The sequence below is a fragment of the Ascaphus truei genome, chromosome 4 (genome assembly GCF_040206685.1).
Source record: "Ascaphus truei isolate aAscTru1 chromosome 4, aAscTru1.hap1, whole genome shotgun sequence".
Taxonomy (NCBI): domain Eukaryota; kingdom Metazoa; phylum Chordata; class Amphibia; order Anura; family Ascaphidae; genus Ascaphus; species Ascaphus truei.
In genome coordinates, this window is record NC_134486.1 from 36,929,954 (window position 1) to 36,956,575 (window position 26,622).

At 40.5% G+C, this 26,622-nt stretch overlaps 1 protein-coding gene across 1 annotated transcript; it reads right to left on the reverse strand.

Annotated features, from left to right (window-relative positions):
- Positions 1-596: 596 nt before the first annotated feature.
- LOC142492247 (uncharacterized) lies at positions 597-21,647 on the reverse strand. The gene is made up of 6 exons (XM_075594918.1): positions 21,564-21,647; positions 21,249-21,447; positions 12,133-12,438; positions 10,664-10,741; positions 9,485-10,300; positions 597-679 (listed from the first exon to the last, which is right to left on the reverse strand). The coding sequence occupies exons 1-6, from the start codon at positions 21,645-21,647 to the stop codon at positions 597-599; spliced, it is 1,566 nt and encodes a 521-aa protein (XP_075451033.1).
- Between the last annotated feature and the right edge of the window lie 4,975 nt (positions 21,648-26,622).

Below are 26,622 nucleotides of genomic sequence, written 5' to 3' on the forward strand. Positions count from 1 at the left end.
TATATCTCTGCTTGGGTGTCAGTTCCTGGGCAGGAGGGGTTGAGGTGTTGTGGTGGGAGCTGATTTCCTGAAACCCGGGAGCCCATCATAACTGGAGGCGCTGAAGTACCAACAAGAAACTCAGATATCACCATAAGCCTGGCCTGGTCTCACTACCATCATGCAGACGACTCAGTATTTCCTGGAATCTATCAGGTACCGCACCACACACATTAGTAACAGCAGTTGATCTCACAGAGGGGGGGGGGGGGGGGGGGAGGGGAACAGTGTTACACACACAAAAAAACAAACAGATTGCTACACTGGAACTAGTATCTGATTCTTCTACTGCATTCACTTCTTTCTTCTGTCAATGCTTACATTTCTGCCCATAAGCAGGGCACTGTCTGTATGGCATGTTCACTTCTAACATTTTTTTTATAGTATTTATGCCTTTCTGTATATTGTTACTTATATTAGAGATGGGAAAAAACTGGTTGTGTCAAATCAGAACCTGATACAGAGGAATGGAGAATGGAGAAGCTTTACCTTAGCGGTAAAGCTGTCGGCGGCGACAGGTCCCCGCGGTGGGGTGAGTTGCGGCAAAGTGCCGATGGTCACTTGGTCATGGCAACACAGTCATGGCCAACTGTCCTAGACCGTACTTTAGTGGACGGCAACTCAGGTGCTTCCTCCAAAACTACGGAGTATTAGAAATATACAATTTTTTCAAGGATTTACTATAACTAAAATAAAAATAAAAAGATTACTAATCTAATACATTCTGAATGTAAGGGGATAGTCTCAAAAACTAATACTCCAGTATCTACTCTTCCATGTAATCTTCCAGATCACTAGTAGCATATCCGTTCATTGATGATCAGTTTGTCCTTTGAAACACCACCACATATTAACCAGTAATAGGCTAGGAAACTGGGAACAAATACAATAGTAGTAGATTTACATAATGAAATGGAATTAGATGACCAATATTGGTCTAATTTTAAGTTCCAACCGAACATTATAGGCTACTGTAATGTGTTTATTTTGGGTAATACAGTAATGCAAAACAAATTAGGCAGTGAACCTTGTGAGGTGTTTTATAATAACAAGAAAACGCTTTCAGCTGAACCATGTTTTATAGTGAGCTTAATTGCGCCAAACCTGCTTTTGTAACCCATTACCATATTAATGATGCTTCTGCTGGATAATACTGATTATATAGGGAATTTAAAATACAGTATAAACAACAATGCTGACCATCTGTTGAAAAAAACATATCATGCTACATGCATCTATACCAACCCTCTTTAGCCGATGCACTGCTGGAGTTGGGAGTCTGCAATGTTAAACTTTATTAATTGTTAAACTTGTGTTAACATGTTAAACTTTTGTACCTCTTTCTTTATTTTTTTTTTTAACAATTAATAGACTATGGGCCTCATGCAGTAAGCGTTGATAAGGGAAATATGGCCATGTTATAGCCAAAATTGGGTTTGAGATTCAGTAAGCGCCGATAAGTGCTTCATATCGCCAGGTTTCGGAGCCGATTATTTGGTTATGGCCAGTCGCCTGCCGATAAGCCTGTTTTCGACACTGATCGCCACTTTTTTAAATCGGCTGGATTCAACAAAAAAAAACAGCTTATCGGGGCTGATCGGCACTACGAAATTGAGATGTTATGGCCGATTTCTCCCGCCAACTAAAGTTGGCAGTTTGGACGGGAGAACGATCGCTAAGGCTGCCGGAACGGCACTTAGAAAAAAAACATCTTCTGTACATCAATGGAAGTCAATGGAGCGGGGACGTATAACAGTATAGTACTGTTTACGTTTCATTGCTCACAATACAAGGGGGATTTGCATTACAGTGTGGGGGCATTCCCTGCATTGTGTCACAGCTGACGTGTCTTATTTGCATAACATTCGACTTTTACATGTTTGCAGCATTTGCGGGTCACATTACTCATCATGTGATGATGTGGCAAGGGAAAATACTATACTCAACTCTTAAAGGAGAACCTCACATCATAGCACACATTTTACTGCATTGATCGACAATTGTTTACATGATGTTACACATGTCACACATGTCACACATACACCGTATATTCATGTTCCTTTACATTACACAATGCTTGTAATGTGTCACGCATCTTTAAACCTTCATGTACATCTAAATTCTCATGTTTACATCTACGTTTGGTCCTCCCTATTTTCATGACGTCACTTATTGGACGCGCAATCACATTGCATATTTACATTATAACCGTTGCATTACAAGCACTTCAACCTAACTTATACGCACATGTACAGTAATTCATCATTGGGACACCTTGTAAACTCATTTTATACCAACTATCCTCATTACACAAATGCATGCATATGCACACGACTATTCATTGTTGGCAACATGTCACAATAACATGGATAATTACACATGTTACACAAAACTTTTCCCACATCAATCTCAGCCTTTTTGTCTCATTACATGACTGACTCTTGCGTTCACAAGTTTTACATGCATTGCACATGCAACTATTTATTTGCAAGCAATGTTTCTACAAAGCATCACGTCACATCATTGCCAAATATCATCATTCCCTGCAGAATACACACAACAAATACTTAGAACAACAAGTGCACACAGCTTGCCACAGAAGTACTTTATTATGTTAATGTAACACCTTGCATTTTACTATGTCACCTGACATCATCACATACCTATTTAAAGGACGCACATTACCTGCTCATTCACAGCTACTCATTTCAAAATGTTGCGAATGTTTAGGAGACGGAGGAACATTCTTTTCTATGACATGCTTGATGATGAAGACAATCATATAGGGCAAGGGAGGGACACACCGAGGGACAGTGACAGTGACGCGGATACGACAGGGACAGGGAGAGGGACAGGCCGAGGGACAGGTAGAGGGACAGGAGATCAGAGGAGAAGACAGAGGAGACAACTTGTGCCTCGTCCGCGTCTGTACAGGGAGAGAACCCTGTTAGATGGGATGAGTGAGGAGGAGATTGTAAGTCGCTATCGTTTGAGTTCAGCAGCAATCTTAGCTCTTTATGAGGAGATAAGGGGGGATTTAGATTTTTTCACAGCCAGAGGTCGTGCAGTCCCTGGGCTTGTTAAAATGCTGTGCTCATTACATTATCTTGCTTCCGCGTCATACCAGACAACTGTGGGCATAGTGGGCGGGGTCTCGCAATCTACATTCTCGCGGGCCTTGACCCAGTTTCTCTATGCACTCAATAGACGCGCTAGGAATTATATTCATTTTCCTACAGAGGCGACAGAGTGGCTGGAAGTCAGGACTGGCTTTTATAATATAGCAGGGATACCATGTGTGCTGGGTGCAATCGATTGCACACATGTTGCTTTGATTGCACCTAGTCAGAGTGAGCATGTGTACCGCAATCGGAAGCACTACCATTCACTCAATGTACAGGTGGTATGTGATGCCACGATGAGGATAATGCATGTGGTACCCAAGTTCCCTGGTTCCAGTCACGATTCCTCTATCCTGAGGAACTCTTCAGTCTTCCATGCGTTCGAAGAGGGACATTTTGAACCTGGTTGGCTGCTGGGTGAGTACATATTTACATGTTCTAACACAAAACACATGTTGATTTAGGAATGTTGGCATTGTACAATTTGATCACTAATGTCAGCTTATGTGTGCTCCATTCATTATAGGTGACTCAGGATACGGAATTAGGCCGTGGCTCTTGACTCCGGTGCTAAACCCTCAAACTGAAGCAGAGGACAGGTACAATGCAGCCCATATATCTACAAGATCTGTTATAGAGAGGACATTTGGCCTACTCAAGACCAGGTTTAGGTGTCTGGACAGAACTGGTGGGGCTCTTCTATACAAGCCTCAAAAAGTGTCTGATATTATCCTTGCCTGTTGCATTTTGCACAATGTTGCACTCAGGCACAATGTACAGTCAGACCTAGCTGAGGCTTTGGTAGACGAGCATCCCACCCATGTAGCTGCTGAAAATGAACAAACAGCCAGTGGTGGCCAGACACGACAGAATCTCATCAATTCATTTTTTTCTTGTAAGTACAAACTCATATGTTCCTAGTACTACTTTTATAGTTTAATTATGTTATATTAACAATAATGTTTCTTTATATAACCTTCTGTTAGGACACAGATGAATATGGGTTGCACACCTTTCTTTTCTCTGCTGTGTGCACAAAGGGATGTGGCACCGGTATGTTATTGTTGCACAGGTTATATAATCCTCTTCAATTGTACTTTAGTTGTGTGTATGTGAATACAACTTGGGTAACAAAGCAATAATATTTTAGCATTGTGTTATTCCTTATGCTAAGACAAAACACATATTATGCCCATAATCATTCATGCTTCTAGTATGCTTACATACAATGTTATTGGTGCAGTGTAACATGTACATCCATATGATGTGTACACCAGGCTGATTTACATTTTGAATGTCATGAAATATACATGGTGTTGTACATTTAACACCAAATACACACTTTGCTGTGTTGTTTACGGTACTGAAGATGGCATGTCAATGTTTGCAATTTATATATTGTTCCTTTGCATTATAGGTATATCTCCAGTATGACTGATCATGGTATGTATATTTGCTGACATCTCTCATAAGATGTGGCTACCTCAATCTTCCTATAATTATTGGAACTAAAAACCCAACATATTGGTTTAAACACAAATGTTACATATATGTACTTTCTGTATCATGTATATGCATTTAGCTACTCTTGAGCTTTCATGTGCATTGTATTACAAAATGATTACTCACATTTCATCACATTTTATGTATGTTTCCTTATAATTTCCATTAATGTAATATAGAGGTGGTTGGAGAAAAGGGGATAACTGTACTTATTTGTTTACTTACGGGAGCACATTCATCACTAGCATAGACACACTTTTTAAGACAACTGTTTGTGTCTCTATCAATTGGTGTAGGATCCATGTATAACACCGACAAATGATAACACCAGCTTTATTATGGTAGCTTATATCATCATATTGACTATACTATGTATTTCTAAACGATTAATAAACACAGTAAACTATAGTTAGTTAGGTTAATGAAATATACACAGAAACGTACTTCATAACATGATGGTGATGTCATATTCAGAACATCATGCATTGGAGGGGACCATAACATCTGGCCACTAACATTATTTGCTACAGTCCCAAACCATTTTATCTACATACCCATGTAACAAGAGATTTTAAAAATAAATGGCTACTTGGTTGTAAGTGTCCTTTACATTGGGAGAAGGAGTGGCTCACTGAGTAAAGACACACACTGGCACTGATAGTTTGAAGCAGGGGAGTCTGGTTCAATTCCCGGTGTGGGCTCCTTGTGACCTTGGCCAAGTCACTTTATCTCCCTGTGCCTCATGCGGCAAAAAAACATTTGTACGTTCCACGGGCCAGGGACCTCAGGCTGAAACATGTGTCTGTAAATCGCTGCGTACAACTAGCAGCCCTATACATGAACATGCTCATATTATTATTATTATTGTTACATAGTTTCGACAGTCATACGTTCCATTACATATTAGAATACACAAATGTGTTAGCAGAGTGGGAATGGTTGTTATATATAAAACACACCATGTCATAAAATGTTAGTAGTCATTAAAGAACACTCAATAAAAATTCATGAGGCACTCTTTTGCAACATCATTATGTTAATTAAGTGCTTATGCAATATAGGCATAAGGGTATCACATTTTTAATTGTTTGTTAATAAGCGCTGCAAGCAATATAAAATTAGTTCCATATGTAGTATAGTAGTCGGTGGCTCCTCCTCACAATCATCTCATATAAAGGTAGACTCTTCTGAAATCATACATTGATCCGATTGTATCTTCCCCGACATCTCTGAAATACAGCAAACACATGATGGTCAAAGATGGCACCTTACTAGATATGCATCCGTGACAACGCGTTACGCAGCTCTATATGATTGTGTAGATACACACGTCAGTCACTTATATGTTAGAAGTAAAACTGTTCATCAGTATGTAATGTTTCTTTAAATTTGTAGCAGGCATAACTATGTATAAGAAGTGAACGTTGCCTGTATACTGAAAGATGTGCGCGCACATCTTTGTGTGCGCACGCACTTCACGCTTGGCTCCACTAACTGTTAGCGCATGCGCAAAACAAAGCGTACGTTGTGCGTTCAATGCATGTTGAAAATACCAGTAAACATAACATCTTTATTTCAAATACAATGAAGACGAAACTACATTCGTTCTAAACGAGTACATCTGTATTCTTTTTAAACAGACGTGTTTGAACAGAAAGCACGGCCGATAACACAATGCGCAAATGCAATACGTGTGACGTCATGTTAAGCCAGCGTGAAACGCACGCTAACACTCCTCCCACTCAATTAACATTCGGCTAACGCCCAGGGTACGCCTACAAACACTGAGCCGCATGCATCACACACTGCAGTTACCGTTACTATAACAAAACATGACAGCCAATAGGCTTTGAGGCGCGCACGTCGCTTGGGGGCGGGGCTTACATCAGTAATCCTTTTTAAGGACGCCTTGGCCCATGACAAGGGTCCCACGTCATACGTGGTGGACCCGGTTTTCAATGTTGTAGATGTTGCATGATAACAAAACAGGTATGTGTTAGAGTAATGGTAAAATGTTGCTAATATGTTTAAAGGGATAGGAAAGTACGTATATTTATTCCGTCAGCAATGTGTACTACTCTTTCAGGTCCTACTATATTGTATTAGGAAACAATTTGTTTGTGATCGCTACATGTTATGCAGTCTGCAATGTTACGCTGTATCCACGCATTGAAAGTGAAAATGGTGGTTACAAAAAAAAAAAAAATTTAAACGCAGAGTCAACGCATAACGATTGTTATATTTACCATTCTTCTAGAATTAACTCTTCGCCTGGCTGCAACTGGTCGCTCCAGAAATGCAAGCCATTTTCATCCACGCTTAACCCAACCGCTGAATCCAGTATGGCACATATCTCCTCCAGGATGCGCTCATAGGAATCGCCACTGCTTTCTTCAAATAATTGGTCGGGAGGTAGGTTCATTTCTTCCGGTTCCCATTCCAATGCAATTTCAGCTGAAAGGCTTGGTACATAATCATAGTACTTTTGTTCTTGTACAATGTGGGTTTCAGGAATGGAGGCTGCAGATATTGCAGCACGTATCGATTCAAACGGATCAGTAGTAGCGGATACATTGCTATTGCCATTAGGAATAAATATGCCTTTCACGACAATATAAGTGCCGTCTTTCAGGATAAATTGTTTTTCCGGGGCAATCTTCCAGAAACCATAGGTGTGTTGTAGCTTATCCTGGTCACGTTCAAAAAAGTCATTACTTGATAAAGTGAATCTTATTGAGGAATTAAAATTCCGTGCATGCTTACGGTCTTGGTAATAAGGATATTTTGCTCGAATGAAATCATCGATTTGGCGTGTGCTTGCTTTCTGTCCGCGACTGTTCAAGATGGCTTCACAGATCATGTACTTATACCCTAAAAGGGGATTAATATTGTTAACGAATTCATCAGCCATGTCTGAGTAGCACAAAAGCTGTGTGCAGGTCTGTGTTATTTGCTCATCAAAATGAATGTGCTGAATGGCTAACAAACTCCTGTTTTTCCTTGTCAAGGTCAACAAAAGTAACTACTTTGACTCCTTATTTCAAACGCCAATTGGATTTGGTTGTCTAATTGGGTTAACAGTTGTGGTTCGTGATATGGGACTGTGGGAGAAACATTTCTCCTTCTTTTATCTCGTTTGTGAAAAACATCCCTAGACTGTGAATGCGTTCACATAGTGTTTTTTTGAAAACTAACAAAGGCCAGTGTGTGAAAATATTTCTTAGCCAGGCATATCAGTAAAAACACACCTGCAAAAAGAAATGTTTTTTCCCCGCTTACATTTCTGTGTGTATGTGAAAGTCTGGTTAACTCCCTGTCTGCATGAGTTTAAATACGTGTGTATATATATATATATATATATATATATATATATATATAAATATATCTCTTATAAAAATATATATATATTTATATATAATATTTTTTTTTTTTTTATATTGCAGGAGTACACACAACATTGATGGCATTAAGTATACCTTGTATGAAACCTATTTAAATGGTGAGAAACATGATTGAATTAAGTAATAAACATTTGTTTAAGCACAATACTGTTAGAGTCTCATACTTAGGATATTTCTCAAACATTAGGCCTGTATTATTAAAATAGTGTGCTTTCACAAGGAAGCATGAAGTGTATTAGTTTGTGTATACCAGTTTATATAGTACTATATATATATATATATATATATATATATATATATATATATATATATATATATATATATATATATATATATATACACACACACATATATATACATATATATACACATATATATATACACATATATACATATATATATATACACATATATATATACACATATATACATATATATATATATACACATATATATATACACATATATACATATATATATATACACATATATACATATATATATATACACATATATACATATATATATATATACTCACACTCACACTCACACTCAGTGTGTGTGTGTGTATATATATTATTATACATTCTGAGATGTTATAGAAACGAACACACAACTGATTAAAGGACAAAATTACAATGGCCAAGCAAGGCAAAGGTAAGTAATAATTTACACATAATCCTGCTGTACACGTACAAGAAAGATGTTTGCACTTACTTAGGTGTTTTAATAATTGCATGTGACTAATATGCATATGCAATTCTTACATCAATTAACACACCCAAATGCAATGTTTTGATGCAAAGTCAATGGCAGCTTCTCTAAACTTAGCAACTGGCTCCTGGTGGACCATTACTGAACAGACGATTACAACATAAATATTTATAACACAATTAATTATGAGTGTTAACATTTCCAAACCTTCACGTGTACAAGAACATAGTTGAAAGTTTGGAAACAACACAGTCTTCAGCATACATACAATAGTAATTAGATAATCTGAAGTCAACAAAACAAGGCCAAAGACATATTTTCTGAATTATAACATTTATTTTTTTTGTTCCTTTTGCGAGCGAGTAACAGGCCTGCTTGTTGTCTCTTGAATTTTCCTTTTTCTTTTGCCACCAACTTTAGGCACAACAGAGCCACTTTGAGTGGCCTCTGGCACTTCACGGGCAGGGCTTGTGGCCAGTGACAGTTCACCTACAGGGCTTGTGGGCAGTGATTCACCTACAGGGCTTGTGGCCAGTGACTCACCTACAGGGCTTGTGGGCAGTGATTCACCTACAGGGCTTGTGGCCAGTGACTCACCTACAGGGCTTGTGGGCAGTGATTCACCTACAGGGCTTGTGGCCAGTGACTCACCTACAGGGCTTGTGGGCAGTGATTCACCTACAGGGCTTGTGGCCAGTGACTCACCTACAGGGCTTGTGGGCAGTGATTCACCTACAGGGCTTGTGGCCAGTGACTCACCTACAGGGCTTGTGGGCAGTGATTCACCTACAGGGCTTTTGGGCAGCGATTCACCTACAGGGCTTTTGGGCAGCGACTCACCTACAGGGCTTTTGGGTAGTGACTGTTCACGGACAGGGCTTGTGCCCAGTGACACATGTGAGCAAGTTGGTAGACACTGCACAAGTGATGGTTGGTCTGTTTCATGTGTGTCTTGTTTTGTTTTTGTCGCCTCCTTTGTAGGTGTCTGCTGCTGAATTTGTAGAGATGGCAGCGGTAGGATGTCATCAGGAACCTGCACAGCAATGTCTGCTACTTGACCGGTAACATTTGGGCCTGGTGAATGAATCTCAGATGATTGTGGTGAAAACTGACCTGCATGAACAGATCCTGGCTGGGAGGTGTTGAATTGTGGTACATTAGTCATTCTCCAGTAATTAGCTTGTGTTTGCTGAACAACTAATGCTTCAAATGAGGTGTTGATTTTTTGCAACTGTTTAGGCACTTCAATGAAGACTCTGTGGAGATGTGCCAATTGTGATACTGTTTCTTCCTGCAGTCCAATCATCCTTTCCAGCACTGTCATCATGTCTGAATGGCGACGATTTTCTGCGTCCACTATTTTTCCCTCTGAAGCTACAATTGCATCGTATGTGGAAGTTGATGGACGATTTGGCGGTACAACAGTTTCTATTGGCACCTCTTCATGGTCACATGATTGTATTTCAGTCTCTTCTGTGGCGTCATCCTCATCATACTCATCATCCTCATCACCATGATGTTCTAAAAAGAAATGTACACATTATTAAATGGCATGTTAATGTATGCTGTGTTACTATGTAATTGTACTGTGTCCTAAGTAACACCTAACATGTTAGCATACGTTTTATAACCTCATTAAAAACTACCTTGACTTACGAATAATGTTTGGACTCAGTATGAAATATGAATGAATGAAAAGTTGCTCTAAACTCAGAAGTCCTACATGATAATTAACATCACTAACACAATACATGTTGCCTTACACTTAATTTTCACTGACACTAAGTAATCCTATTTAAAGAAGATGTGCAAAACAAATAATGCACATGACAACATAACATATAGAAGAGCACATATTATATGGCCAGCAAATGATACACTCACCTTCTAGTAGTGTTGAGCTGGCTGACCCAGGTGAAGACACTTGTTCCATCTCAGGTGACACATGTCCTCCAGGGGCAACTATATATAACAATAACATAAGTTTTACATTTACATGTGTAAATATTGAACAAACACTTATTGTATGTTCTGTATTTATGATTAACTAACAACATCAGTTCCTTAACCGAAAATGTGTGTGTGAAAGTGAACATAAATAGTTGTAATAACAATGTACATGCCTGTGTACTTAGAAGTTTTGAGTTCCCTAACATACAACATACTATGTTTCTGCAGTAATGCGTGAGGATAAATAGATTAAATGAGTACATAAAAATCATATGTTGTGTAGTGATATCAGTATCATAATGTACATAACTATCATGAGATGACCATTCACAATGGTTATCATGAAGGTGGTCATATTGCAAAAAGTGTTATTTTTGGTAGAGGATATGTGTGGTACATTAATCGAAGATGTGGCACACCTGAATGTGGCTGTGACTCAACAAGACAACACATGCAGTGTGTGATAATGTGTCTTTCATAGTAGTTCAACTATAGATATGAGTGAACTAATGTGTGACGTACGCTTTGATAAGTAATGAGTTGTTGGGGCATTTAGTAGCTAGAGTTAAGCTTTCCAATGAGTGTGATTAACTTCAGTTGTGCTATTCAGGTTGTAAGAAAGGTATTCCCTTCCCCAAAAAGCCTAATCAGCCACACCTTTCAATGACTTGAAACAGGTGCAAATGGTGTGAACTAAGTTGACCGTGAAATGAGGCTGTAATTAGTGTGTGTGCTGAACCCCACCCCCTCTGTTGAAGTGTATGCTGTGATGAGATATTAATTGCAGCTGCTTTAACACAATGGTAGATGAGCTAAGTAGTCATCTGCAGTGTTTAAGTTATGAAAACAATGACATAACATATGCTACGTGTGCCTCATTATGCTGTCTGTATATGACATAAAGCAAAAATGGACCTTTTCATAAGCAACTATAGATGTGTTAGTGCCAGTGATGTTTGTAGGCCGTTACATGCAATTTCTTTGATGCATGCTTAAAATAGGCAGTAATGTCATGTTTGTCGGAGTAAAATCAATAAAATACACAATAACATGATACATATTTCTGTTCTGTACCTGTAGCTACTAATAATTTCTCATGAACATGTGTTACACGTGTACTACCCTGTTGTTCCCCATCTTCGCCCACCATCAATTGCTTCCACTGCAGCTATGCATTTTGGGAATTCACATGTAAATGAGCACGCAATGGCACGTGCTATATTAGTTACTGCTTTTAGTAGGACTACTACATATATGTCTATTTTGAGATATATATATACAGAATCAGACATATACATATATAGATGCAGGTATGCTTATATTGTGAAGACAGTATAAAAAGCAGTGTAACTATGCAAAATAACTGTAAGCAACGACACGCCTAGTACAGTAATATTTATCACCTGCTGGAAATTGTGACGGATAAATTCCAATGTCACGGTCACCAGCCAAGCCTTCCACGACGACGGTAAGTAATTTTGGCCGAAGCAGCTCCTCCAATGGAGTCAATATGAGACGTTGTGGTGTGGGCCCACCTCCAGTGCCAGTAGCATGCACGCGTTGGTCTTGTATTTTCTTTTTCAATTTGGACCTAATATCATCAAATCTTTTCCGACAATGATACTTGTCCCTGACACTATTCCCACAGGCATTGACACCAATGACTATTGTGTCCCACATTTCTTTTTTGCTTGCTGCACTTGTCCGCCCTTGAAAAACATATAAAAGATATGAGGTAAATGAATAATAATATAAGCACCAGTTTCCTACACTGCTAGCTGTTCCAAGTGATAGCAAACATGCTGTTTTATGTGTAATATGTGCAGCACATGAGCATTCACTACTAAACCTATACATGTAAGCAAGGTTGCATTCATATTGTATGCAGTTCTGGCAAATTGACCGCCTGTGTTTAGTTGTCCTTGTAAGGCATGAAAAAAAGCTGTGTTTCCAGACTAATTAACATAGAAAGATATTGTGTACCCATATTTGCATATGAACAAAACTCAGATGACCTAGGATCACATGTATTTGAATAATAAATGTAAAGTTACACTTACCTACTAAATGTCCATATATACTGTCATAGTGCTCCAGAATGCCAGTGACAAGAGCCCTATTTTCCTGGTCATTGAAGCGAGGATTACGTGGCTTCTCCACACGTTTTTTCCGAGCAGGTTTAGGGTCAGAGCTTGGCTGGTGCTGACTGGACTCTCCTTCTTCCAATGGAAGAGCCTCCAAAAGCTGGCCACCAGCAAGCACGCCACCACCAGACACCCCATCAGCAACTGCGCCACCAGCAGCACTCCCAGCACCAGCACTCCCACTCCTAGCACCAGCACTCACACTCCTAGCACCAGCACTCACACTCCTAGCACCAGCACTCACACTCCTAGCACCAGCACTCCCAGCACCAGCACTCCCACTCACAGCAACAGCACTCCCACTCCCAACAACAGCACTCCCACTCCCAGCAACACCACTCGCAGCACCAGCACTCCCACTCCCAACAACAGCACTCCCACTCCCAGCAACACCACTCGGTGCACCAGCAACATCACTCCCCTGAACAGAACGTTCACTCCGACGCGTACTCGCACGAGTAGCACTCCCACTCCCACCAGCATCACTCTTCCCACGCTTTGCGGGCATACTTCCAGCACTCACAAAAAACAGACAAGAAATGTACAGGCAATCACACGACCCACTTCCACATATAAAACAAGACAAAGATGTAAACAAAACAACAAAGGACAAAGCTCACCCAATACACAACAATTCTCTCAGTCAATATGCAAATGTTCAATCGTCCAGCTCTGTGCGTCTCTCTCTCTCTCTCACTCCCAACAACACAGAGAATGATTAGCAGTACACGTTGCCTTTAAATATGGCGCGCAATCAAAAACATGCTTGTTTCGCCTGATTCAGCAAGATTTGTGATTGTGCAACCTAACAGCACCCCGCCACGCACGCCGATACACCTGTGTGTGATCGGCTCATCATCGTGAGAGTGGGCGGATTTGTTTTCGGGTTGATTTTGAATGTATTCGGCACTTACTGCATACGGAGAGGGAAAAACGCCAATAACATGACTAATCGATAAGCTTGCCGATTTCACATAATCGTCGCTTACTGCATGAGGCCCTATGTCCTTCTCTTTCATCCAATGCACGTTGTATGGAATATGTTCTGCTTTTAAAAGGAAATGAATATTCTTAGAACAAAGTTTATTGAGACAACGCTCCTGTTTGTTTTTCTTGACTAGAATATGACTTAAAATACCTGCTCCATAAGGGTTTCAAACGAATTCCGGGTAATAAGCTGAGGGCACAAATAAATGCTGATGGGGTGTTCCCTGATTTATATCTGGTATATGGTTCTGGGGCATTTCCCATCTAAAACATCCCAAAGGAATGTTTTTTTTTTTTCCAAACTCTCAGGTTCTAATGAATATTGGAGATCATGGAAAAGATATACAGTAGGCTTAGAATACGATATCATTTTTCAATGGTTGTGTTGAGATTATGAGAAAAATAAATATACAGTATGACTAAGAGAATACACAATGGTAATGCTTTAATAAATATCATTTTTGTGTGTTTGTGATAATCCTAATAAGTTTGAATAAATGTTATTGGAGCAACAGCTAAACCATACATCAGTGTTAAAAAACATGCGTTTTTCAGTCTCCCCACCAAAATGTTTGCAAAACAGTTTTCTCTATTTTTTTACTACTGCAGCTTATTGATTTATCAGTAACATACAGTAAATGCACCACAAAAGGAAGAACATAACTGATAAATGTCAAATATATACACAGCACGTACAGTAGTAGGAGAGTTTGTAACCCATTTTAACCTAACGGTACAGGCTTTAACATGACTGAGGACTGGAGGCTTTCACCTCTGCTGCTGCTGCTGTTGCTAAAGGCTCTAGGATTGAGAGCATTACATTTACTGATGCTAACCTGGAGATCCTACTTAATAAGATAGTGGATACTTACCCCAAACTATTGGAAGAACTGTGCAATAAAACCAGCACAGTACAAAAGAGTACAATTTGGCATTCAAGTTTGGTTGATATCAAAGCCCAAGGAAATATAGTGGATACTGTAGAGATGCTCAAAAAAGTGGGACAGACAGTAAGAAAAAACTGAAGAAGAAGTTTTCTGACCATGCTGCAGTGACCAGATGCTGAGGGTGGTGGTGGGGGAAGGGGGAGGGGGGGCAGGGGTGGAGGGTTAGACACCAGAGTTGAATTTGTCCACCTATGAAAGGAAAATGATGGAGGTTGTTGGCTTTCCCACAATGATGGACACATAGGATCTTCCTGAGGAGCAAACTGGTAAGTTCAAACACACAATTTATATAATACAGTGTACATCAATCAAAGGTTTAAAACAATACGTTATTACCCAGATTGTCTAACATATATTTGGTTACAGTATTAATTACATGTTAGTCATACATACATGTGAAGGCAGTTCCCACAATAAAGTATATGTTAGATGCTTATATTTAAGGTCTCATAATCTTCAAGTGTACTATGCTGAGGCAATAACTTACACATTACAGACATGTAACAAGAATAAATGAATCTTATTTTTTAAAGTTATTCCCATAGTAATATTATACGTTATATAACCATGTATAGTACATAAAATGTAAACTCAAATCTATAATGATTAAAAAATGTATGTTTAATGACACACAATCCATGCCCATTTTGTTTCATAAACCGAAAAATATTCCCCCGCAGCTCAACAGGAGGTAGCTCTGAAGCTGGTTATATTTATTTATAACAATATTTATATAGTACCCCTATCAAGGGCGCTATACATTAGTTAGTAAAACAATGGCGGGGTTACATATGGAACATTTAATGTGATAGGCATAGAGTAATTGACATACGCTATTACGACATAGGCTCACGCTACATTAGCCCATCGATTCTCCGCTTCCATCACGCTGACGCGCCCCCTAATGCATCATTTCCTGGAAATGGATCGACAGTAAGGAGGCCAATCCACGATATCTCGCGGAGTGAGAGACGCCACTGAGGATCATCACCAGGGGACACCATCACAACCGGAAGCAGCGAAAATAGTGGCAACATCGGCTCCTTCTCTATCCAACCTCCAGAGATTGGGCAAATCAAGGGAACGTTTTCCAACAACCGGGTCAGAGCGAGATTAGACACTATAAACCAGGCAAATATATTTTAATTTACATTGTGAGTGCATTCTTTTATATTGTCTTTAATATTATTACATGAAGGATTTTTATGCAATGTAATTGCGCCCCCTATTTTGCCTTTTGAGGTACATGCCAACTCTGGCAACCTTGTCCTGCATTCACAAATTACAACAACTATTTTACACGTTATTAGCGGCATCTCTTTCTGTGTTTATTAATGTTCTAATATTAATAAATAATGTTGTGGTGTAGGAAGGAGGGTTTTTTTTTTTTTAGAGAACTAGGATTCCCTTTCTGAGGTGCTATTTTTATGGTAGGGAAGACTTGCACCTCAATGAAGAGGGATGTTTTGTGCTGGCGGGGGGGGGGGGGGGGCGGGGTAGAGATGTTAAAAAGGTTGGAGGAAATTTTAAACTATGAAGGAGAGGGGAAGGGACTAGAAAGGGATAATGAACTAGATAGATTAGATAGGAATGTGGCAATAGCTAGGGGTTATGGAGGTAGAATGGGGGGAAATGGGAGGTTGGCAAGCTGGGAGTCACCTACACTGGCGACACACTTTATTCGAGCTCGGCTAGTCCCACGAATTCGGGTATACCCGGGTGTATTGAGGTTTGTGACTGTTTTCTGCCCGAGTGCATTGGGTTATTTTCCAAGCAGGGATTGAAGCATTTTATTCCCGCTGGCTGCAATACTGCACAGTATATATATACTGCATTACAATTCATGAATTTATGCCATCTGGTAGACACGCGAAGCATTGCAGCCTATTAAATCCTAATCATTATCATTTAACAGATCAGCCGCCCGTCAGCCAGGCATGAACCCAGGCTGGGAAGGCAAACGCAACGGGGCTTGTCAGAGGTGAGGAGCGGCGCATTCCAGGTATCTGCCAGGTACATACTGGGTATTTGCTCGAATAAAGTGTGTCGGTGCAGTATATTAAATACATATAATACTAGAAAACTTCTAAAGACTACATCCAAGTGGATTAGAAAGGAAGGAGCAGATAAAGCCGTGTCCATAGTCTACGCAATGGCGTGCGTGATGTCACACACAGCGCAAACAAAAGGGCGTACCTCAGTGAGGACAGCCATAGAGCGCACAACCGGGCGCGTGCACAAGAGCGATGGCGATTTTGTCGCGCAACAGCTGGGTCATGTGCATGGCCTACTATATCTGAGGCCTATGATAACTGTAGCACAGACTGGATAAAACTTAAAAGCATGCTTGTTAATACAAGAAGCTGACAAATAAAAAGGGGGGATTTGAATTAATAACTACAAGGGAGCAGTATGATATCATAGGCATTACTGAAACATGGTGGGATGAAACTCATGACTGAGCAAGTTCATTTAGAGGGTTATTCCCTTTTTCAGAAGGATCGAGCAAATAGAAGAGGTGGTGGAACATGTTTATATGTTAAAACAGATCTAAAACCTATTATAAGGGAAGATGTTTAGGAAGAGGGATGTTGAAAATGTAGAGACCTTGTGGATATAAACTAGCAGTGGGGGTAAAAGTACAAAGAAAATGTTTGTAAGGATATGCTACAAACCTCCAAATATCTGTGAGATTGAGGAAGCCAAAATACTTTTAAAAATGGCAAAGGCATCAAAACCTGGACCAGGAACATTTGGGTAAAGTGATCATATCATGGTCTCATTTGAAATAAATTATCAAAAACTATATTACATGGGTTCAACAAAGACTTTACATTTTACAATGACAGATTTTAATAAACCGAGGAATAATCTACAAGCAATAAATTGGGATGGTGTTTTTGCAGGGAAAAATGTAGAAGATAAAAGGGCTGTCTTTAAAACACTGTTAGAAAAGCACACTCATCAGTGTATACCCTTGGATAATAAATATAAAAGAAACTAGTCTAAACCAATGTGGCAAAATAAAGAGGTACGTAGAATAGGGAAAGATCCAAATAGAAATAGCCGGTGCACAGCCCAAATAGCAAAGCTAGGACGTGGTGACCAAAAAGTTATTTATTGGCTAAAAAACATAAAGTAGTAGTAATGAGGATTACCAACACTACTGCTTTATGTTTTTTAACCAATACATAACTTTTTGGTCATCACGTCCTAGCTTTGCTATTTGGGCTGTTCACTTGCTATTTCTATTTGGATCTTTCCCTTCATCTATTCTAGCCTGGGAGCGCGCCTGGCGGGAGTCGTCGCAGGAGGACCATTAGGAGTTTAAAAGTGAGTTCTTCAACATTATTGTGCTTTAGTTCTAAGCCAGTTGTTTTGCCTGCTTACGCCCTCCATACTGTATCTGGTGTGGACTGACAGCGTTGCTGGTTCTGCTTTTGCGGGACACCCCGCGACTGTCTCCCTCCTTTGTGAGTGGGGTTTGGCTTGCATATATACTCACATACCTTCACGGTTACACACAGTGTGGATACAACACTGCGCTATACGTTTATGGACTCATATGAACTCTGCTGGTGCTGCATATATGTGTGAAGATTGAATTGGACAATCATCACTGTATTATTTGTTTGTGTGGTCTTTTGAGCATCGGATTTGCATTAATCCTACCCACAAAAGGTACGTACAATAGGGACATCTTTTTAGAACAGAAAGGCATCCAGGGATGTACCAAATAAGTAAACATGGGAATGATGTTGATGCAGCGAGTAATCTGACTGTCAATTCTTGGAGTCAGGGAAGAATATATTTTTCCCCTTTTGAGATATCATTGGATGATATGACACTGGGGTTTTTTGTTTGCTTTCCTCTGGATCAATTTACTGTTAATACAAATATAGGATAAAGTGTCTGTCGTATAAATTTAGCATAGGTTGAACTTGATAGACTTGTGTCTTTTTTTAACCACATCTGCTATGTAATTTTGTAACTTACTATATCAATATTTTACATACAAATACCGTTGCTTTGGGTCGGACACAACTCTTTTAAGAGAAAGGGCTAAGTGACCAAAAAGGGAAGCTCATTATTAATATTTCTGTCTATAATTTATCTAAGAATGAGGTTGACATTTATAACAATGTTTTTTTTTTACCTGTAGATGTTACATAGTAAGATAGTCTTTCTGTTTTGAAAACAGCATTGTGTTTTTCATTCATTAAAAATGTTTATTCAGATAAAAGGTTTTTTTGCCGTTATTGTTCTTAATCACTGTGCTGATTTGAGTTGTTGACTTTTCAAGCAAAGTAAGTTAAATCCTCCAATCTATAGTCACTCCTTATAGACTTTATATAATTACCTAATAATAAAATATTTATATTTTAATGGAGAAATTACCAACAAGTCGGAAGTTTCACTAAAAAGAACAACAAACAACAAACTCTACAGAAATTTTAACTAGCAGATATGGGGACACCCTGGTTATTATAAATACAGTTTCATGCATTTCAGAAGCAGAACAACAACTTCTCAATTCACATCATTGTAATGGTTAAGATTGTGACTCCACGTTTTGTTTTAGGGAGGAAATTGGCTAGTTAGAACGTCAAGCTTTGAATGATGGCATAATTGAAAAGGAGATTATTTTGTGTGTGTTGTTTATGGTATTATGCCAGGTTTTTTTTCCATGTCCCTAAGGTCTACAAGAATATACCCTTTCCATCTGGCAGACTGATTGCATTGCAGCAGGTAATGAGTCCTTGCTTCAACTGTTGGCTTTTATATACTGTATATATAATTTTCTGCAACCATAGGTGATAAAATCCCATCTACTTTAAAAGGATTACAGATTTAACAAAATTAATTAAGAGAGACAAAGGGAGTTATTAAAACAGATTATTTGTACTTTTTTTCTTCAGTGCTTCTCTTCAGTGGGAAAAAGATTGACTCCATGTCTAGAGTACCAGGCATTACAATTTGTAATGTTTATTTTCTGAAAATGTAAACAACTATGACTAAATATTGGGAGAACCTATAGAAATGGAATCAACGCTCTCCAATTAAACTAAAAAAAGAACTAGGGTGCAAAGGGATAAAATGCATATGGTAGAGGCAGAAGTTAGCCTAAAGCTAACACAAGAACCCCAACTGCTGCACTCAAAGTGTGATATGAATACCGTAATGATAGGGGTATACAAAACTAAAATAAGAACATTTTATTTCCATAATACACAACAATAACGTTTAAAAATAATGTTTATTTTTAAACGTTATTGTTGTGTATTATAGAAATAAAATTTTATTATTTTAGTTTAATTGTGAGAACAATACTCACCCTGATGTGTCAATTTAAGGAGAAATAAACTACTCGTTGGGTTATTGTATACTCCTATCATTACGGTATTCATATCACACTTTGAGTGCAGCAATTGGGGTTCTTGTGTTAGCTTTAGGCTAACTTCTATCTCTAAATATTGGGAGATACTGTACTAAGGAGTGCCATTAGATATGGGCATCTTTTTCAGATGTTGCCTTTGTTCTCTCCTACGAGAGTACCACCATTTTGTGAAATGTAGTTGCGCCAACCTTGTTTTTGTGAGAAACAGAGGGGTGAGAAGTTCTGTGGGTCACCTAAGAATAAGCACATACGGTATGCGTGTCCAAATTATACTGTAGATGTTGTAACTACATATGTAATCAGGTCTTTTTTTTTACCCATTCTAGATGGGGCTTATTTATATCTTTAAAAAGTTGAGTACGAGAGGTCCATGTACGAGCGGTGGTGCATGGAAGCTGGAAGTTTGAGCTCCAGCCCGCCGGCGCAAATAATTAAATAAATATCTGCATTTTCGGCAATAATTCTAGCAGCAAAAGGCAGCCTCCATTGTCCGAACAATAGGGGATGCCGCTGGCCACAGGGAGGGGCAGAAGAGTCTCATCAGTCACAATCTATTTCCATAAGACCCCTCACAAGTCACCCGCAACAATGGTGACGGGCGGGAAAAGTAAGGAAAGCAGGGGCAAAGACAGAACCCCCCCACAAGGGGCAACGACAATGGAGATGCAGAAATGGACACAGATGTGGACGCTGGCAGACCACCTTCAGGGTCTGGAGACCAGGAATGGGCTAGGGTCAAGGATATAAAAGAACTTTGTGGGGAAATGCGAAAGTTCTTTAAATCGGAACTCTGAGCCCTGTGGAAGGACCTTGACGCCCTGAGGGAACGAACAAACACTCTGGAAGTGAAATCGGATGAGACTGTCACAGACTTACACCAAACTAAACCAGAGGTGGCCTCCCTTATGGCTCAATTAAGAGACATGGGGGACAAACTTGAGGACTCTGATAACTGAGACAGAAGAAATAACCTCCGCATCAGGGGTAATAGACCCAGAGGATTTTGTGGCACGCTGGGTGGAACACCTAACACCAGACAGTACGGAGATGGATAGACACCTGGATAGGTGCCATAGGTCCCTCCGTTCTCGCCCTCAGCCCGGAGACCCCCCCAGGTACATTATTGTCAGGTTCCACTTCTTTAAAATGAAGGAATCCATCTCCAGAATCAGCAGGAACCAAAAATATGTCGAGTTCGACGAGGTCCAGTTCCAAGTATTCCAAGACATAGCTCCGACTACGCTGGGCAGGAGGAGAAGTCTGGGTCCAGTCACAAAAACACTAAGGGACAACAACCTAAAATACCGCTGGCTGTTCCCCTTCGCATTACTTGTTATAAAGAATGGATCTGCACATACCTTACGTAGGCTTGAAGATGGGGACTCATTCCTCCGCAAGCTGGGCCTGGCACAGCCCTCGGTGTCTCCCGGGTTTCCCCCCATGCCTCACCAGGGAGAGGAGATGCGCCGCTAACTACCTGGAACAGAGTCGGATCTGTGTCCGCTCCCTCCGATCCCAATTTGTAATCCACGACTGCCAAGCCTCAGCAGACCTCCGTCACCCAAATAGGATTCTCCGGGGCGGTGGTGCTTCCCTTGGCCCACCTCGATGATCCATCCCCGCTGTCCGGTTTAGACAGCAGCGCCACGGTAACACCGTCAGATAGCAGCCGCATGGACTCCCAAACGATCCAGCTGAAATTTTGAAGCGGCGGCCATCTTACCTTCTCGCGGAGTGGGAGCCTCCGAGGAGAAGCGCGGGACCACAAGCCACACCTCCGAACTGCTCGACGCACGCTCTCAAAATGGCGGCTTCCCTTCCCCTTCCGATTCCTCCCCCCCCTCTTCCGGTGCCCCGTGATGACGCGCGAGGGCGGAGCAGAAATGGCGTGGCAGAGGCTGGGGAGGGAGAAGAATACTGAGCTGCGCAAGGGACTAACGAGCTGTAGTACCAACATGGCAGCACACACACATATCACCGGATGATATTGTACATAATAAAGGCCTCTGAGCCACATTAGCTTTGAGGAGAGGGGCGGAGGGAGGGGGGGGGAATAGGTAGACGGACAATCCTAATCAACGTTGCCTTTAGGCCCAATAAGAGGGGCAGTCCAGCCGGATGAACAGGGCCAAAGTTGGTCACCAGTGGCCCTCCCCACAAGAGTCCCCAGCTACAGCTTGGGACGTCTCCCTCCTCAGGGCTGATATCGTCCTAGTTAGAAGACAGACTTGCAGGATAAGGGGGTTACTCGGGGGATGAACTGGAGGAAAGGGGGGCAGGGAATCGAGGGGCGGGGAGGGATATAGATTAGATATGGTCATGGGTACAGTTGTGGGAATACAGGGGTAGATTATATCATTAAGGGGATGGGCATACTTAAGTCAGACAAGAGGGTATAAGATGGACATGTTCACACATCCTTACAAGTCTACATTTACCTTGTTTTAAACTCGTTCTCATGCATTCTGAGATTAGAGGTGCTCATGTAAATTCATGTTTTCTCTTTTGTGGCCTGTAAAGGTTAAGAAGTTAAACATGAAGTTTTGCCGGTACAAGTTAGTATGCATTGTTATGCCGGTAAAAGTTAATGTACATTGTTTCAGGACGTGCCGGCGGGGACTACCCCCCGCTGCAGGCGTCTCCACCTTCGACCCATACCTTTGAGATGGGTTGTGTTCAAGTCCCAGGGAGGCTTGTCCCTAGTGACACAGATCAGTCCAGTAACTCGGACGATCGGACTGGCCTCACCTATGGGCACAAGAATCCCACAGGGGCTGTCCCAGATGGGATCCTATCGAGTCGTTGTTTAAATGCTAAAAGAGATGCAATGATTAAGCTGACATTGTTGTCTTTTTGTTTTTTTGTTAGTTATATGTCTCACCACCCCACCCTCATGTATTCCCCCCCCTCCCTTCCGATCCTCCCCTCCTATCCTCCCCCACCCCGGCGGAGAGGGGAACAGCCTTAGATGATCCCAGCAGAGCCTCCATCGTTATTCTACCTATCTATTGATCAGACGGATTTCTCGTCCCTGAGAGTGGGGTAAGACTATTGCTCACGATTCGCACTTCACACCTGTTAGATGAAATGGCACTTAACATTGTCTCACATAATGTGAAAGGCTTTAATAGCCCCATCAAACGCAAACTAGCATTCGCAGAATATAAAAAACGGGGTGCTGATATATTGATGCTCCAAGAGACACATTTCAGTGATAAATGTTCCCCCCGCTTCATGGATAAGCAATACTATCAGTTCTACCTCTCTTCGGCCCCTGAGAAAAAAAGGGGACGGCAATACTCTTCCACAACAAGACCCCCCTTGTAGCTAAGACAGTGAAGAAGGATAGAGAAGGCCGATACATTATTCTGACTGGGTACATACACGAGCAGCCTATCACTTTAGCAGTCATATATGCTCCCTGCGAGCAGGACGCAAAGTTCTTCGACACCTTCTTTCAATCCCTAAACACTTTGGCACATGAACATATAATTGTAGCAGGGGACTTCAATATAGCTCTCCAGCCAGCAATAGACAGATCTAGCACCCCTAGACAGAATAACAAGAAAGTACTGTCCTCTCTGAATTCGGGTCTTCGGAAAAACCACCGACCCTGAGAAGAAGCCCCCGAGGTACAGATCCTAGTGGGAGTCGGACCTTGGAGAGTCTCTAGAAGACGAGGACTGGAATGATATATACCTAGCTACAGCCAAAAGCTCAATTTGCACCACACTAAAGGAGAATGCATATAAGGTCCTAATGAGATGGTACCACACCCCACTAAAATTATCAAGGTATGTGCCAGGACTCTCCCCGCTGTGCCCTTTTACATATGCTGTGGTCTTACCCGCGGATCACCCCTCTGTGGGAAGAAATTCGAGATTGGACTCAGAGGATCTTGGGCCTCCCATTCCCCCTAGACCCGTGGTTGTTTTTACTAAATAGACCACTGGTGGGGCTGCCAAAAGCTAACAATAAGTTAATCGGGCACATTGCCCTGGCGACCCGGTGCGAGATCGCAGCAATATGGAAACTTAATGAGATTCCATCCATCCCCAAGATTCGGAACAGGATTTGGTACGTCTGCCAGATGGAAAAATTAACAAGTCTGGTTAACGACACTGGCATCAATTATCTAAAAATCTGGGTACCTTGGTTGGCCCAAACAGATATCCCCGGGGTGGAGCGTACCACAATATGGCACTGATAGTTCTAAGTACATTCTCCTCTGGTGAATCCAGTGTATGCCTCGCTCTAACGCTGAGATCACAGATAATACATATTTCTGAGCTGAAAAAAAAACCTCTAAATACCAAGGAGGCAAGAGAGTGCCTTAATAGAAAGGTTTTTGGGGCCCTGCTGGTCTGGGGAGACTCCCCCCTCACTCTCTTCCCCTCAGGTTTCCCACACCTACCAACTCTCTAATCCCCCTCCCCCCACAGTCACCCCCCTCTCCCTCTCACCCTTGAGTATGTCCTGTATGTCCTAAATGAGCAAGAAATACCAAGTTGCCGAGAAATTATCCGTGTCCCAGTTTGTCTTGTTATATGTTGTCCTGCTGTTAATTCCAACACAATGTAATATCTCTATTGATCAATTGACACATTTGTCTATGCTATGTTATAATTGTATCTGAACATTACATAAATAAAAATACAAGTTATATAAAAAAAAATGTTGAGTACTTTGAACTTTATGGTATAAGCCCTTTTATTGCCATGTGGTCACTTATACTGTACAGTACAGTATGTTGGTGAAACAAGATTGAAAATCTAAAGAAATGTGCCAGTTACAGTATGTAAAGCAAAGGGATTAAAAATCATCAGTGGGATAACATGTAAATGCCACGTGCAATAATACAAGTTTGCTATTCTTTCAGATACAGGAAACAGAGGAGGTGATAGGCAAAGATGCCTTAAGCAAAAAGAAGGAATTAGGAACTAGACTTGAGATGTTTCCAATTAATAAGGGTCTAACATATATGTTAAGTGGCGAATGTCATACTCATACTGTCACTCTTACTAAGAATTGGTTAGTTAGGGTTCTCTTTAGAAGCCTACATTTTCAATCTATTAGCCATGTCCTCAATTCCACTCATAGGTCCTAATACAGTAATAAATAGGCAATTTTATTATCCATGTTACCTGGTAACGAATCAAGGTTTCAACAAATATAATCATTAATTTTAATAATATGTAGTTGATCTTTATAATATTTAGTTATGTAATGCCATTATAATGCAATTATATACATAGGCAAGATAGGGCTAACATCAGCCTGGAGAAGGTGATAAAAAAAAATGAGGTATTTTTGCCGTTAGGCCAGTTCCGATAAATAGCGAGAGCTGATGATTAGTTGAAAAATTACTACATTTGCAGGATTATGATATTTACCACATCTGCGGTACGAAATGCGGGAATTTTAGAGAAGCAATGTTGATGACTACTGCAATGTTTTGCAGATACAGCTCAACCTCGTTATAACGCGATCCGTTACAACGCAAATCCGCTTATAACGCGATACCAGCGTGGCTCCCAATTTTTGTATTTATGAATACCTTGCAACACGATTATTGGTAGCTTAAATACTTTATTGTACAATGCATACAATTGTACATTATTTCTAACGCGATCCGCTTATAACGCGATGTGAGTCTTTGGACCCCAAGCACAGCGTTATAAGGGGGTTCAGCTGTAATACAGTATTTGTGCCTTAACTGAGTTTGATGACCCCAGACCAATGTTTTGATGATGCAAATAAGCTTATCTTGTTTGACCAATTTTAAAAATATGTTTGTAAAAAACAGTAGTTTTATATTATCAATAATGTGTTTCTGTTTTGCTGTGGCACTAAATTAAATCTGGCATTCTGATGAACCAGAGAACATCATCACCACTGTGTAATGTTGACTGATTTTCCTTCATTCTGCCGGTTCCAGTTGCTTAATACTAAACTACTAAAAGAAAACAGATTAAAGTCTCCAGAGATGCAGTATCAACACAGCCTCCTTCCGCTGGCAGGTTACAATATCTGCTTTACTAATCAGAGTGAAATTTATCATACAGGATTTGGTAAGGATGTTTATGGAGTCTTTTGTACAATGGTACTGAACTTGCAGATGTCAGTTCTTTTTGTCACTGGATGAAATACCACAGCTGGCGAGGAACTGAAACTTTGCCAAGAGCTGAGCTTCAAATTAAAAGATTTTGTTACAAATAACAATGTTTGGGGGTTTTTACTCAGTGAATCGTAAAGTGTGGGCCTCTCAACAGCATTGAAATGTTGTGTAATTGATTTAAAATTGTAGAATAACTCACAGTAGCTTCCTTTGCCGAGAAGAAACAATGTTCCTACTGAAATAGTTCCACAGATATGAAACATTTAGAATGTTGTTCTTGAAAAACACATTTATTAACT